The 15,291-nt window shown below is 50.0% G+C and overlaps 1 protein-coding gene across 2 annotated transcripts in view; it reads right to left on the bottom strand.

Annotated features, from left to right (window-relative positions):
• The window catches only part of cher (filamin A protein cher), a 103,357-nt gene that overhangs the window by 2,797 nt on the left and 85,269 nt on the right, over positions 1-15,291 (bottom strand). For both annotated transcript variants that reach the window (XM_077631673.1, XM_077631674.1), the window contains exons 24-33: positions 12,266-12,439; positions 10,864-11,226; positions 9,748-10,029; positions 8,769-9,035; positions 7,617-7,754; positions 6,597-6,842; positions 5,708-5,878; positions 4,670-4,885; positions 4,071-4,097; positions 2,985-3,182 (exon numbers count right to left, since the gene is read on the bottom strand). In XM_077631673.1, coding sequence (XP_077487799.1) covers positions 2,985-3,182; positions 4,071-4,097; positions 4,670-4,885; positions 5,708-5,878; positions 6,597-6,842; positions 7,617-7,754; positions 8,769-9,035; positions 9,748-10,029; positions 10,864-11,226; positions 12,266-12,439 — 2,082 coding nt within the window. The remainder of the gene's footprint in view (positions 1-2,984; positions 3,183-4,070; positions 4,098-4,669; positions 4,886-5,707; positions 5,879-6,596; positions 6,843-7,616; positions 7,755-8,768; positions 9,036-9,747; positions 10,030-10,863; positions 11,227-12,265; positions 12,440-15,291) is intronic.

The raw sequence follows: 15,291 nt of genomic DNA, 5'->3' as shown, positions 1-15,291 counted from the left end.
GGAAGATTTTTTTAAATGCGTTTTGTATAAGCCGAGTTATCTGCAGTCAAAATCGAATTCAAAACGTGTTTGTGCAGATAAGATGAGTAATTCCCTCATAGTTTCAGTTCGCTGGTTGTTCGTATACTGTGCAGTGAGCGAGGAGAGTATAGGTGTCACTTTAATATCGGAATAGGTGCACCCGCAAACAGACTGGCGCGGTTTTCATTTTGAGCGCTTGATGCTGCTACAGTTGCATTTGGGTTAATTTGGATAGCCTGAGGGTACACTTGCTGTCAAGATGTATGGACATTATGGAACATGTACGTTTGTGCTTGTTTTGTCTTCAGTGATCTCGGGTTGTTTGGTAACGAATGTAGCGCCGAGTCTATGCTTTAAACTGCAAGACAAAAAAAAAGGCATGCTTATATCCTGATGGTGCTATGTGTACTTGATATGCATGAGTGCCTCTCGGTCGAACTGAACGAACAATAAACCTGCAGCACATTTGGGAATTTGTTTGCATGGGTGTCGGGTTCTTTGTAGGTGTACTTTCTTGCATCCCTGTGACCCGCATGGACATCTAACACTTTCTTGTTTGTGCTTCTGAAGCCACAGATTTTAGAATTTTGTTATTTTTGACATGACGCCGTAGTAGAGGTGCAGTTAATTCCACTAGACTGATTGCATAATGAAATAAGAAGAGCTGCTTGATCGTTTGTTTCCAACCCAGGAATATCGTCAGTTTGCCTTAATCGCCAGAGATTGTTCGTGGAGTTAGTATTTACCTTGCATTGTAGTGCGCACTCGATGTTCTTCATGATCTGTCGTTGGTTTCTACCAGACATATTATGCGATCCTTGGGATCGCTTATTGCGAACAAATGCGAGTTCTTATCCTTTTTAAATCATGGCTTCGTTGTGCTGTGTTTGTGCCCGGTTTGCGTTCAAGCAATAATGTCATCACAAACTACAGCCCTTGAGACACGGTACTACACAAAATGGACACTTGAAAGCTCGGCGTCCTTTCTTTTTTGTTCATTCTGTTTTGATTTTAAAGCTATTGATGCAGTTTATGATTGTGTGTCAACCTCTTTCTTGTTGTGGTCTGCGCCTAACTTCGGAAGAATTGCGCATGATATTGAAGGATGATACAAACCCCATGTCATCTTCGCTGAACAGTACGATCTTAACCACGGTTAGCGTGAACAAAGGAGCGCGTGACCTGCAACACGTACTGCGCATATATGCCGAGTCCTCGCAACCTGGTTCGAATGCGCTGATCATAAGCGAGGCCACGCACTCTCGTGTTCCCGCTAACCGTGATCAAGATTGCACACTGGCGATTTTCGCATGTCTTCCAAAAGCGCGTCGCGGAATTCCAGCTTCATTTTTTTAAATTTTTGTGACGTACTATTGTGAGCAAAGCTATGAGGCCCCTGTGAGCAAGTGCCGAACCGTGCCGAACTGCATGGGAGCGCCGCCTGACGAAGCACTCCTGGCGTCGAGACCGGCGCGCCTATCTAGAGCAGGGCGAAGCAGCGCCGGTCTCGACTACAGAGTGCTGCGTCAGGTGGCGCCTGCATGCAGTTCGGCATAAAGTCACTGGAACGGGAAATGTACCGCATTCGTTTTCTCTCGCCGCCGCGCCGGCGGGCCAGCGCGCTCGCGCTCCCGATTCGTTCTCCGCGGTCACGTGGTCATTCATTCCCCGCCATAAATCGTCCGCTCGCTTCTTTCTCGCGGCCGCCGGCACACATATCGTCAGGAGCATTACGTAGCACTTGCTCTTGTGGGCCGAGATAAGCGTGCACAGCATTTCCAGTCGCGTAGTGACGCTTGTGCAGTTCATGCCTGCGTAGAGACTGCGAGAATGCCTGGGTGCTGCGCCTTTGGATGCTGAAATCGGCGAGAAACGGGCAAAACGCTGTTTGCCACTCCCAGCGGAAAAAGACACAAGCAACGAGCTATATGGCTCCACAGAATCCGGCGGGAGAAATTTGTTCCAACGAACAATACTCGCCTCTGCGAGGTAAGCGCTTCTCTTAATTAGGTTGTACATCGATGTTGGTCCAAACCGGCCGAAGTCATATTTTGGGGGGGTGAGGGCCAATTTTGGGAATGGCCCAGCCCAAATTTGGAGGTCACCATCGTGTTCCCCGCAGTTGAATTAGGTTGGACATCGATTTTGGTCCACACCGGCCGAAGTCATATTTTGGGGGGGTGAGGGCCAAATTTGAGAGTGGCCCAGGTCAAATTTGGAGTTCGCCATCATGTTCGCTGTAGCCGAATTAGGTTGGGCATAGATTTTGGCGCAAATTGGTGGAGGTCAAATTTCGGTGGCGGGTGGGCCAAATGTGGGAGTGGCTCGAGCCAAATTTGGAGGTCACCATTGTGTCCGCGGTAGTGAAATTCGGTTGGACAAAGGTTTTAGCCCATATCGTCTGAGGTCAAATTTCTCTCCTTACATGCCTTCTAACACATCACTGACATCATTCACACAGCCACGGACAGATTTTGCTTCCATGAGCCTAGAAAGGCTTCCGACTGAATAATTACAGCCTTTTTCGCCTAATTAGCAAGTGAACAGCGGTATGTTTCATTGATTGCTCTAAAAGCACGCACAATTCGCAAAACCTGCTTTATTCTGTTTAAAATGCACAGCGCGCGGCCGTCGCTTCAGCAGCGCTGGACCAAATATGGCGGCTCCGGCGATGGTTGCGGTACTTTTCCCGTTCCAGTGACTTTAGTTCGGCACGGTTCCGCACTCGCTCGCAGTGGTCCCTTAACTTTGCTCACGGTAGTACCAATCTGCCTCAAAAAAGCTTGTTTGCTGAAAATCAATCCTGTTCCAGTTTGCCGCGAGTCTAACGAAGGAGCCTATGATGGAAAAGCGATGTTGGTGCGGCCCGACTACTCTAGCTGAAGAGTGCGTCGCTATTCCGGTGTGTCATTCGACGTCAGTGCAGAGCTGGTGGTGTGGGCAGGGGAGATGGAATAACTCACCGGCGTCCAGGCAGTTGACGGTGAACTGGTTCTGCTTGTTGAGCACGGCGCGCTTGAGGCCCATGCCCTTGCTGGTGACCTTGGCGGCGTTAGAGCGGAACTTGGGCAGGTGGTCAGCCTTCTTCGCGGCCTGCTTCACCACCGTGTCCACGGTCATGGACGAAGTCTCGGGCGACGTGGGCGGGGCGATGGACAGACCTGCGCACACGCCGTACAGTAGAATTCGTCTCCCGCGCAGATCGACGGAGCGCGACAAGAACTTAATAGAACTGTGGTAGAAACAAACACCCTACTGCATGCTAACTATGTTTTGAGAATCACGCCAGCACGATAAATTAAGCTAAATTTTGTGAACAATTCCGCCCTACTTGTTGCACCCGGTGCACATGCTCAATGTCGCGCGTAATTGGTATATTTCATGAATGTCTCCTCTTGCGTTCTCGGGTGACATTCGTTACACCACTGTTGACTTGCAATGACAAAGCTGTAATATAATAGCAAGTTGCCTGGCCACGGACGAAACAGAATGCACAGCAAATGCCTGCCCTCCCTTGCCTTGGAGCTCTTCTAACCGCGCTCGTGCGCTCACTGCGTTGTTTTGAAAGCATGACAGTTTCGAAGCATTTCCTTGACTCCAACTATACAGGGTGTCCTAATTTGTTTCTGTGACATGGGGGATAAAGTCGGAAAACCACTAAAGCGAGCATTCTTTGCCGTGTTTAATCTTTGTCGACCGTGCCAGTAAACCTTTGCCGTTTCGTCGAATCCTGTCGCGTGCGCCACTCTACTTTCGTCGCTTTTTTTTATACAGTCAACACTGCACGGCCTCTTTCTTGCATCCTGTGTCGGATGGAAAATAATTTTAGCTTACAAGAAATGAGCTTCCGCTTGTGAACTATACACTACAGAATCATGCGCTGGAACGACCGATGGGATGAGACGTTCGTAATAGTAATTATTAGCATCACCTCGTATTGAGGAAGGAATAACAGCAGCGCAAATGCGCAAACGTGCAGATAGCTGTTGAGCACTAGTGTTTTCGTAAGAACAAAGAGCAGGTGTGAGGGTGATTAGACGTTCACTTACGGCCTCCGGTGCTGCGGGTAACGCTGCCTGCAAAGAGGAGACAAAAGCACGCATTCAGTTTATGCATGCGCATATTGGAAAGCATATATTTTTATTCTTCAGCTGCAGGCGAACTTTCAACATTTGCTGGCAGCATTTGCACCTTTGACACAACAGTCTCGTCCCTTCCTTGGAAATGTGAATTATTCTCTTCGCGTCATCTACAGTTACTTTTGTATGGTACAGCACTCCCTGATTTTAGCCGCGACCGTGTATCGAACCCGTGACCTCAAACTCAGCAACAGGACGTCATGCACAGCCGCACATGTCACTGAATCTGCAGTGCGAAGAGTTTCAACTCGAAAGTAAACTACAGGAAGAAACTATGCTTGCCGAGTGGATAGGCGCTGCAACAGAAGGAATATTCGGGCTCCCTGGTACGCTACTTCCTCATTTCCTAAGGCAGCGCAGAACTAAGAAAAGTGATTCAGCACAATGCGACGAGTTTTGATTGAGATCTCGAGTGCCTTTACCAGCACTGCCTTCATTTTGTTTGTGCGGAATTGCACTGTTCATAAGTGTCTAGTTATCCAAGCGCACAGCAGCTACTGGTAGCGCACCTGTGCAGTTGACGCGGAAGGGGCTTCCGGCGATGTGGTAGCCGTTGAACTTGACGGTGATGAAGTACTCGCCGGGCGCCAGCGGAGTGTAGCGCACCTTGTAGCCTTCCTCCTCCTCGGTGCAGTCCATGTTCACCTTAGTTGGGCCGTCAATGGTCACCGCCATCGAGCCGGCGCCCGCGTTGCACGTGTCCACGATGAAGTCTGTCTTGACGCCTGCAGCACGGACACAGTCGCTGTCAGCACTGCGAGTCACCTACTAACCCTTTGTAGACCGCTCTCTGCCCTTCCTGAAATTAAAGCTGTCTCTCCCCCAAGACATTGCAGAGACAGTGGAAGTCAACTAGAAGCCTTCAGTGTTCGAAGCCGTGTGCTTTTCGAAGACAAAGTTTCATCATCATAACGTATACCGCTACAGACTACGGCTAGATGGCAACTGCGCATGCGCAGATGGGGACAGGCAGTTGCTATGTTCGGAGGCTGTATGCACTATACTAAAGTTCTGTAGTAGGCCGAGTGAATGCTTCCCGTTATCAGCGGTCGGGACATTATGAATTTATCGATTAAAAATATAAGGCAGTGACCATGTTATGGCGGTTTTACGAGAGTAGCAGTAAAACTACCGGAGTGCGCAAGATTATCTGAAAAATTCTTTTTTGTCTTGCCACTTTCACAACTGGCGAGGAAAACAGACATTAATTACTTTAATTAACAAAAGGAACCCTAGGGACCCAGTGGTCCTTGGAAACAGAAATTGCCGAGTGCGTCATGAAGGTTGGAGCGTACTAAAGAATCTCGGTAAGATATGTGCGTTGCGAATGGAGCGAAATAAGGGCATGTGGAGCAGACGGACAAATGTCTGGAAGAGAGGCTGGCTTTATGGCGGACAAGTGGGTTGACTGCTAGTGCTCGAGTTTCGTGCCCGTGCCGTCATTATTCGGTCTATAATAACTCTCCTGTAGAAGCTTTCCTGTTCCTTGGCCTAATATATACATCCAGCGATGTCAGGAGTGCCCCTACTCAAGAGCGCGAACTCACCGCTCTTGACGTCCCGAAGACCCGGGCCGTAGGCCTGCACCGCTGCGGGGTCGGCGTCGTCCTTGCCGACGCGGATTCGGAACGGGCTGGCTGGGATGTGGATGCCGTTGTGGCGGATGTGGATCTGGTGGATGCCGTTCTCGCGGGGAATGAAGCGTAGCGCCCATTGGTCTGCAAGGTGAAGAGCACAGACGATGGGGGTGTGCGTTAGTCCATGTGCAGCGAAAGCACAGTCTTAAGGGTTGTCTCAGGAAGCACGAAAAAAGCTTGGTAAAGAAAGTCCGACACGGGAATCTCAGATGACCGAGATCAACAGTGAGAGGCACTGACGCTTGTCATCGATGAATGCGGTATTTCAGGGGATGTCGTCTAAACTATGCCCGCACACTGCTTCCTTTGTGCGCTGAATGTGCCCTCTTGACTACTTCCCGGTGCAATCAGAGGCGCCACATGCCGTAACAAAAAATTCCCTTAAATTAGGCACCAATGCCCCTATTTAAAGCCCTTTTCCCCTGCAGCAGCTCTGCGCCAATGTAAAAAAGGAAAATTTCGGTTTTTTTAAATTCTCTTAAACTTTGTAAAACTTGCCTTTTCGCGAAATTGTTCTCATCAAATTCGCTGAAGAAGGGAAACTTTTCCTAACGGAACATGACTGGGTGTAATGCTGTCTTTTCGTGTAAGCTTGTCTGGAGCCTCTATGCGGCCACAGGTAGTACAGCTTCACGCCGTTTTCTCTGTCCGTACAGGAAGGCTGTAGTTTACGAAATAAGTACGTGGCGACTCCTTGGAACCCGTCAGTGTGGCCAGCGGTCCGCACCACCGTTGAACAGTGGTCACCGGTGTATTGGGCGGCCTCAGATAGGCCTCTTCCACTTAAAACCTCACTCACCGTCATCCAGGGGCGCCACGAAGCAATCGTCGTCGTGACCGCTGGGCGAGACGACCTTTCCGTCGAGGTTGCCCTTGGCCCCGTTCATGGAGATGGTGAAGGCCACAGGCTTGTTGACCTGGATGTGCTCGGGCACGGAGCCCAGTTCGATCTTGGAGGTGTCGCCCGCTTGCGGCATCACGTACACCTTGAACGGGCTGTCCGGGATGTGCTGGTCGTTGAACTTGATGCCCACGCGGTACTCGCCTGCGCACATCGCACACAAGGTTCATGAAGAGCGCTGAAGGGTCACGTGTGCATCGCGATGAAAGAAGTGCAAGGAACTATTGCTTTTTTGATCATGGACCACATCGCTGCAATGAATGAAACTGGATGATGAGAGCTGTAGGCTGCGAGCTGCTATGTCTTGCGTTATGCTAGAACTGTTATCGAAGATAAGGAACGATGTTGTATGACCTGGTACATGGGATATGACGTCCAGAAGCTCCAGGTGGGCTACGGGAGGCACCGTAGTGGAGGGCTCCGGTTAAATTCCGATCACATTCGGTTCTTTAACATGCACTGACATCGCGCAGAACATGGGTACTTTTACATTTCGCCTTCTTCGAAATGCAGCCGCCACGGCCGGGCTTCCATGCCGCGACCTTGGACTCGTCATTCGAACGCCAGAACCACTGAGCCAACATGGGGGGCGAAGAAATGCAAGACGTGGCTGAACTTGAATGTCTCGTCGTTCTGCATCGTATTTAGTGTATCAGAGTTCTGTACGCTGCATGTGCAAATACCTCTTACGAACCGAATGCACCGTCTATCACTTTAATTAGGTTAGACTTAGCTATATTAATTGAACAGCTATTCGCACAATGCACGCAGTTCAAAGAGCGCCTACACTGCTTTTCCCTAGCTAATTCGCTAAGAAGCAATTTGTACGCCGTGTAACGGACAATTAACATACTCTCCGCGGAAGTACCTAAGGCACCCAAGTACCCAGGCACAGTCGAGACAGCGAAAGGGGCATACCGGGGTCCTTGACCACGTAGGAGATGTAGCAGGAGCCGTCCTTGCGGTCCTTGAAGTCGATCTTGGCCTTGGACGGTCCCTCGACCGAAATGGAGAGGCTGCCAGCACCGGCTTCGCGCGTCCAGACGTTGAACTCGCCTGCGCGCGCACAATGATTTTGGAACTGACGACTTTCGTCCCCCTGGCCACTCAACGCAATTTTCGTGGCGCTCTCACCGAGTGTGATGAGTTCACAGCATCCAGGACGGTTGTGGAGGCAAATAATTTTATTTTCGGCCCCAAAATCAAGAACATAGTCATTACATGTTTTACGCAAAATTGTAACGAGACAAAGTTTAATTCGTGCTTTGGCTTTACACATCACACACGTGGATTCAAGACTACCCTTGGCAAGTATGTTTACTGGTTGATACCTACCCATTTGACTTGATTGGTGCTCTTTTTCACTTGCCGTGCATATACCGTGGATTAACTGTAAATGACTCCTCAAGGCACCTATGGTTAGGTACTTTGCTTTCTGCATGTTGTCATATATCCAATTGTCTAATTGTTCACTGCTGCGGCCGCTGATATTTTCGAACAGGGTTGGTATAAGCGCGTTAATCCCTGTCGTTATATTAAATTTTAAGCTGGGCTTCTGAGTGATCGGTTCCTGAAGCCAGCATACTGAACGCGATATGATGCATGGAAAACGCTCCTGCCACCAAGGTGGCATATTGTATTCGGTGGTACATCCTTCGCGCCTCGTGCACCAGTCAGCGCTGGCCTCAGGAACAGCGGTGGCGCACATGGCCGATACCCCACCGCGAGCCTTCCGTGGGGAGACTGGTAACTCCCCGTGGCGAGACTGGTAACTCCCCATGGCGAGACTGGTAACTCCCCATGGAGAGTCCATGAAGCGACTTATTGCGGTTCATGTCCCTGTACAGTTAGTCTAAGGGAATGATGGTTGCTCTCCGTGGGACTAATGGGGTTGCGCCGACGCAGATAGGTAGAGAGGGGGGAAAGGCAGGGATGTTAACCAGAAAGGCTTCCGGTTGGCTACCCTGCACTGGGGAAAGGAATGAGGGCATTAAAAAGGGAAGCGCCGACGCAGCTAATACACAAAAAGACTAGCCCTCATAGCTCTGTACTCATTTCTGGCTCACTCACATGATTCTCCGGCGATGCCCCTCTCGAGACCCGGTCCTCCGGCGTGGACCCTGTGAGCTCCGTGGTCGCGGAACGGACCCACGGTGAACTGGAAGGGTGAGCCGGGGATGTGGATGTCCTTGTTTCGCACACTGACCGTGTGCACGCCGGCCTCCTTGGGCACGAAGTGCACAGCGTACGAGCAGTCTTCCAGGTCGGCGATCTCGGCGTCCTCCGACGAACCCGATGGCGACGTCACGCGTGCCGCCATGTCGAACGCGCTCGTGCCTGCGGACACGAAGAGAGAGTGAGAGGGTGACCTTTAGATTCACTTCCGGAGCATTGGCATAGCAAGACAGCTTTTTCGGCGAGGGCTCAGATATGATCTGGGTTCCTGGAAAGGGGGTTTTCTCTGGAGAGTAAAGGGATACGTTACGTCGCAGTATAGTGTCAAGGTTGAGTGCCCAATATTGTCGTGCTCACTTCTCCGACAAATAACTATTTAAAAGACCATCTGGTCACAATGGCCTCAGACAGCCACTCTCGAAAGCATTCTTTTACGAAAGCCACAGGTAATCATTCCCCACACCTCATTTTCAGCGTGAGAAGTGGCATGGCTTCCTATGCTGTACGACAGGCCTTTCCGGCCTTCTGGACTTCTTTCGTTTGTTCAGGTCTCACTCCTTTCCGGCTCTTTCAGCCTTTGGCCTTTCTGGCCGAAGACCTGAACAGCCGGAAGGAAGTCCAAAGTAGAGATCTTTAGCATTTGCCTTTGTGAGACTTCTGTGTCGTTGATATCACAACGGGAGGAAGTGTTTGTGACAGTTGGACTGTCGCGGGTCCGTGCCGTCACATGTAACGCTCAAAATGCCAGGGGATTAACGTTTGCATGTGTTAACTTCTGGATTAGATTTTCTCAGACGTGCGGTTCGAGATGCCTTAGCACACAGCGAGGCTACGCGAAGGCAAGCGATGTATGCGAACAGCAGCAAAGCCTCACCGGGCATCTTGTAGGTGAAGGTGCACTTGGAGCCCACTTCGGCCATGGGCGCGGCCTCTCGCTGCTTCTTGATGTTCTCTCGCTGGATGTTGGATCCCTTGCCGGTCACCTTGACGGTGAAGGGCGATCCGGTGACGTGGTGGTCGGCGAACTTGAGGTTGATGATGTAGTAGCCGGGCTCGGTGGGCAGGTAGCTCACTTTGAGTGTGCCGTCCTCGTTGTCCTTGCACTGAATGTCAGCCTTGCTGGGGCCCTCCACTGACAAGCTGAGACCGCCGTAGCCTGCGACGTGCATGCATCGAGACGCACCGGTGGTCACGCAATTGTATACGGGCGCGCGATTAGCGTGTAATACTTGAAAACAAATCGAATGCCAACAGAATTGCCATGGTGCTGAGTGAAATGGAAATACGAACCGACTATTTTCCAATATTCCCAAGTATCTGATTAACCAATTAGGCATCCATGGTTCCAATAAATTTATCGACAGCTTTTCTGTTGAGCGAACGCTTAATTTTTAGTGCCTGTGCATCGTGAAGGGAACACCGAAGTAGAAAGTTTGAAAGCCATGCGCGGTTAAAGCCACGGGCTTGTTGAATGGCACCATGCTTCGCAAGAATCTACACTGGCTCACCTCACTCGCATGCTTACTCCTTACAACGGGCCACACCTGCTCCATACTTTTTGAGCGGCTGAAAACGCCGTTTTCCGCCAAGTCGGCCAGCTACCTTATGTTTTCTATATTTCCTTTTTTTCGGGGGGGGGGGTCGCACAGTTTTGCTTTGTAGGTAGTCGCCACCGCGCCTCTTGGATTGCGGGCGCACATCAAGCTGATTGTTTCTCAAGAATTTATTACTGCAATTCCTCTCTGTCACTAGTGGTAATTACATCTTTTACTAACATTTTTGCAATTATGTACTGTTCTCTGTTTTAGGTTTCATCTATATTAATTTTTTGTAGCCGATACGCAGTACCACATGCCGGGACATGCCGTATACTGTCGAACGTATGTGTCCTACGATGCCCTACAATCTAAACAGAAAGCAGTGCTTCCATATAGGCGTGTTTCCGTGTTTAGAAAGTACATGAAGTGTTGAAGGTGCAGTAGACACTGACCGGCCTCGCGGGTGTCGATGGTGAACTCGTTGCGGGTCTGGGTGGCGCCCTCAGTGAGCGCCTTGCCCTGCACCTTGACCTTGGAGGCGTCGCCAATCTCGCGCTCCAGTACGTTGATCTTGAAGGGGCTGCCCGTGATGTGCGACCCGGTGCGCTTGACGTTGATCAGGTGCTCGCCCACCTCGCGCGGTGTGAACGAGATGCCCAGATGGCCGTTGGGAAGCTTCTTGAGGAAGCATGGCTCCTCCAGGCCAGAGGGCGCCACGATACTGGCGCTCAGGTTCTTCACGTCCTTCTCCTGCACCTTGAGAGACACCTCGCTGGAGTGGCCCACCGAGATCTGGTTGCGCTTGCGGCCTTCGCCTGCGAAGGAAATGTGTGCACTTGTCATTGCGATGGAATAAAAAAAAAACCCATGCGCAATAAACATCGTGAACATGGCCGATAGTTTAGATCAGAGCCCTGTTCTGGACCTTGAGTTAACGAACTCCTGGACCGTACAGGAAACGCAGCTGCCAAGCGGAGTATGCGGGAGTAAGAGACTTAGTGGGTCCCAGTATAGGAGTAGCGTCATTAAAGTCACCGTAAAGATAGCCACAGGTCGCCAGGAGTTACTTTAAAAATGGAGGCAAGACAGCAATGTGGGCTAGTTGGTTGTACTTTGGTGTGAATAACGCGCTACAAACTAACAAAAACGACAACTGGAACGGGGGACACGGGACAAGCGCGCCCCGTTCCAGTTGTTTTTGTTAGTGTGTAACGCGTTATTCACACTAAATAAAAATGGAGGCTTGGGATTTTTTTGGAAAACCCTGCTATGGGTGTCCGGACCTTATCAGGCCAATTGGCTTTTTGTCCCGGCTACCTCTTTCTGTTGCGGAAAGAAAATAAACTTCAAAACTCATCGGCCAGGACAACGTAATTTGTTACTATTTCTTGCTAAGATATTCGCGCAACCTACGGCAACATTTTCGCACACTCGTCGTAATTACGCATACGTCGCATTAAGGAAGATCGTAATTTACACCACTACGGCGCAAGTTTAGATTTTTTTATTCGCGAAACAATCGTTGCAAGAGGGAAAAATCATAGCGTGCAAGCCAGTTTGACCTAAGTGATGCTAATGCCTTATTACACGTATGATGCAATTAAGATCGTGCAAACACTGCCTCAAGTGTCGGGCATTTCCAGCAATGCAAGGCAGCTTAGAAGGCTCTGTGTATGGTTCATATAGGTATGAACATTAGCAGAGTTAACTCAGTCTTTGCTTTATAGGACTGCCTGCAGAGCTATAGATAGTTGCTTCTCTCTATATTGTCCCGTTTTTCGCGCCGTTTTCAGTCTTCAATCATGAACCAACTGGCCCAACAATCCTCCCTTTCGAAGGGTGCCGTTTACTTGCCTGTGATCTTGGCGGTGAAGGGGCTTCCCTTGATGGGTTTGTCGGCGAATTTGATGGAGATCTTGTACTCTCCGGGCGCGGCCGGCAGGTAGGACACGGCCACCGTGCCATCCTTGTTGTCGTGGACGTTGATCTCCGCCTTTGACGGACCCTCGACGGCCACGTTCAGACCGCCTGCGGATATTCGACAAGGTTTTTTTTTTTTACGTTCTTTGCCTGCTTAAAGAAGAATTAGAGGATTATCATGTCGTTGGTTGCTTCGACCACACAATGAGCAGAGCATAGGAGCCATAACTGCACGTGCGTCTGTTTCCACTGAACAGTTGAAAGCTAAAGGTGAATGAAAGCTCAAGGCCCGAGTTCCACTGCGTGTGACATACGTGAGTACCTGGAGAATGTAGCTGAAATTAAGCAGAATGCAAGTGACGCGCACAGCCACGTTTCATGCTATTTTGCACCTAACACTGACGTCACAATGACTGCCATATTACGGCTGAAAATGAAAATTGGTTGTTGGGGAAAGGAAATGGCACAGTATCTGTCTTTCATCTCGGCGGACACCTGAACCGCGCCGCAAGGGAAGGGATAAATGAAGGACTGGGAGAAGAAAGGAAGAAAGGTGTCGTAGTGGAGGGCTCCGGAAAAAGTTCGACCACCTGGGGATCTTCAACGTGCACTGACATCGCACAGCACACGGGCGCCTTTGCGTTTCGCCTCCATCGAAACTCGAAAGTGTACAGTAGCAGGCCAGATATTTATTTTTCAGGCCAACCTCCCTGCCTTTCCCGTCAATAAACCATCTCTCTCTCTCCATCGAAACGCGGCCGCCGCGGCCGGGTTCGAACCCGGGTACTCCGGTTCAGTAGCCGAGCGCCCTAACCACTGAGCCACCGCAGCAGGCCATTTCGGCTGCTCCTGCAGTTTAGTTCAGCCTAACCTCTGCGGGCTTCAAGAGCTATACAAAACGTAGTAATTTAGTCGTTTCCGATGAGTCGCGTGAAATTAGTGCAACAATCCCTAGTCTCAGAAAACGGGTTCCATATAGTTGGCACTTGCTTCATCACACTCTCACAGCAAACCTTATGAGCCGGCGAAGTTCTGCGTAAATTGGTTGGCAGACATCTTTGTCGGGTGCACAGAATATTTGTGCGTCGATAGAAGCAGATAGGTGCATAAGCGGAACTAAAATTTGAGTGAAGTGTTCCTGTTGTACGGCAAGCTATCGCCGATGTCCCTGTGACGTGTTCTGAATTCGCAATTCGGGCCATGGCTGCGGCGGAAGGTTCTGAATTCATTTCGATCACATGAGGTTCTCACAGGTGCATCGACATCTCAACACGTCGAAGTGTCCGCGTGTCACCTCTGTTCAAAAGCTGGTACTATGGTCGGGAACTGAAACCGCGAAATCGTGCTCAGCGGCCGAACGCCACAACCACTGAGAAACCAAGGTGGGTGACATCTCTTGGGCGACATATTTTGATGATATTCTCGTGAAATGTTTTCACTTTGCCACCAACGCAAGATGAGTGAAGGCGATAATGTAAACATTTCGTCTACGACAATGAAGCAGCGCCGCATGGCGCTAGGACGGAATATTTTTGCGTTGCACATCAATCAGTGAATGGTGGAAAGATGAATTATTTGCATAACAGCCGCTAGCGTTTTGGCTGTGGGAATTCCTCATATCTGTTGAGTCTGTTGTTGCAGGCGGCTAAGCATCGCGTAATGGCGCACGACTGAATGGTGTTCGCTAGTAGCGAAGGGCCAAAGCAAGCATATAATTCCTCTCTTCCAGGTCTCTGTAATTTCCTCAGTGCCATTGAGCGCTACCAAAGTGATTATCACGAGTTCAAGCGCTTTAATTTTTACTGTCACTAAATTTTTACTGTCACTATATCGACTGCCTTCATTGAATATTTGGAGACGCTTGAAAAATTGTGATATAAGACAAAACAAGAACTACATTCATGGTAATGACAGACGTATAGCTACATTAGGTGATAAGGCCTGTCACATTTCCGTGGTCCTCTTCTGTTTTGCATTAGGGGATTTCTTCAGAAAAAGTCACGTTCTTTCGAAATTTTCGATAAGATATAAGCGGACGCAGAAATTATCACGAGGTGTGATACAATGCCTGCGCCTTTCGTTTTCGCAGTAATTCTCGTTAATGTTCTCACAAAGCATTCATGGCTCGTAGCACGATGGTTTCTGTAACTTTCAGGGCAATGAATGCTCTCAACAGTTCCTTACTATTTTGACAAGCGTCCTGATTCGAAGAACGCTGCTGTTCACCTCAACGGTATCTCAGTAAAATTCAATAGTGATTCACCGTTACCTTGTGCGCAATATTTTCGACAAATGTTCCCAGGAGGGGGTCAATACTGCGATGTCGTAAAATATTGCTACAAGTTCTTTGCCAAGCCTCTGAGTCCCGGCACGTTCTTTAAATTTGGCCTTCGAACTTCGCAGCAGTAAAGTATGGAAGTGATTAATGCGCACTTGTGTGCCAATACTTTATTCTGCGAGCCAGCGGCGGCAAGCAAGTCTTTGCGGCACACGTGAACCACGCGCGCGCCAAGCGCCGAGGGAGGCAAGCTCCGCGTCTGCGCCCCCTCTCGTTTCCAGATGGCGGTCGACGAAGTCTGAGAGAGGGTTGTTGATATCTAACGAGAACCGCGCAGCCGGGAAGAGGCGATGCTAAAAACGAAGCAGCCAAGTCCGCGCGCTCTGACGTCGGCAGGGCCGGGAGACCGAAATATTTGCCCGCGCAGCGACTAGCACCGTGCTCGATGCGTGGTACACCCCCCCCCCCCCCCCCCTTATGTTTTTGTTTTCGTCCAGCAGTGAAACAGTGCCCCCTTGTTTTGCCAGACAATTTTTCTAAGCTGGTGCCGCTAGCTGCACCTCTTGTGTCGGCACTGTAAGGGAGCCAAGTAGCGCACGGCGCTGGGCCGCTCCTTTTTCTATCCCACCGCCGCTGGATGTTAGCTTTGCCAGTCAGGCGTGCTTATGTTTTTGCGCCAGAA

This window comes from Amblyomma americanum, chromosome 7 (genome assembly GCF_052857255.1).
Source record: "Amblyomma americanum isolate KBUSLIRL-KWMA chromosome 7, ASM5285725v1, whole genome shotgun sequence".
Classification (NCBI taxonomy): Eukaryota; Metazoa; Arthropoda; class Arachnida; order Ixodida; family Ixodidae; genus Amblyomma; species Amblyomma americanum.
This window is presented reverse-complemented; position numbering and strand designations above follow the sequence as displayed.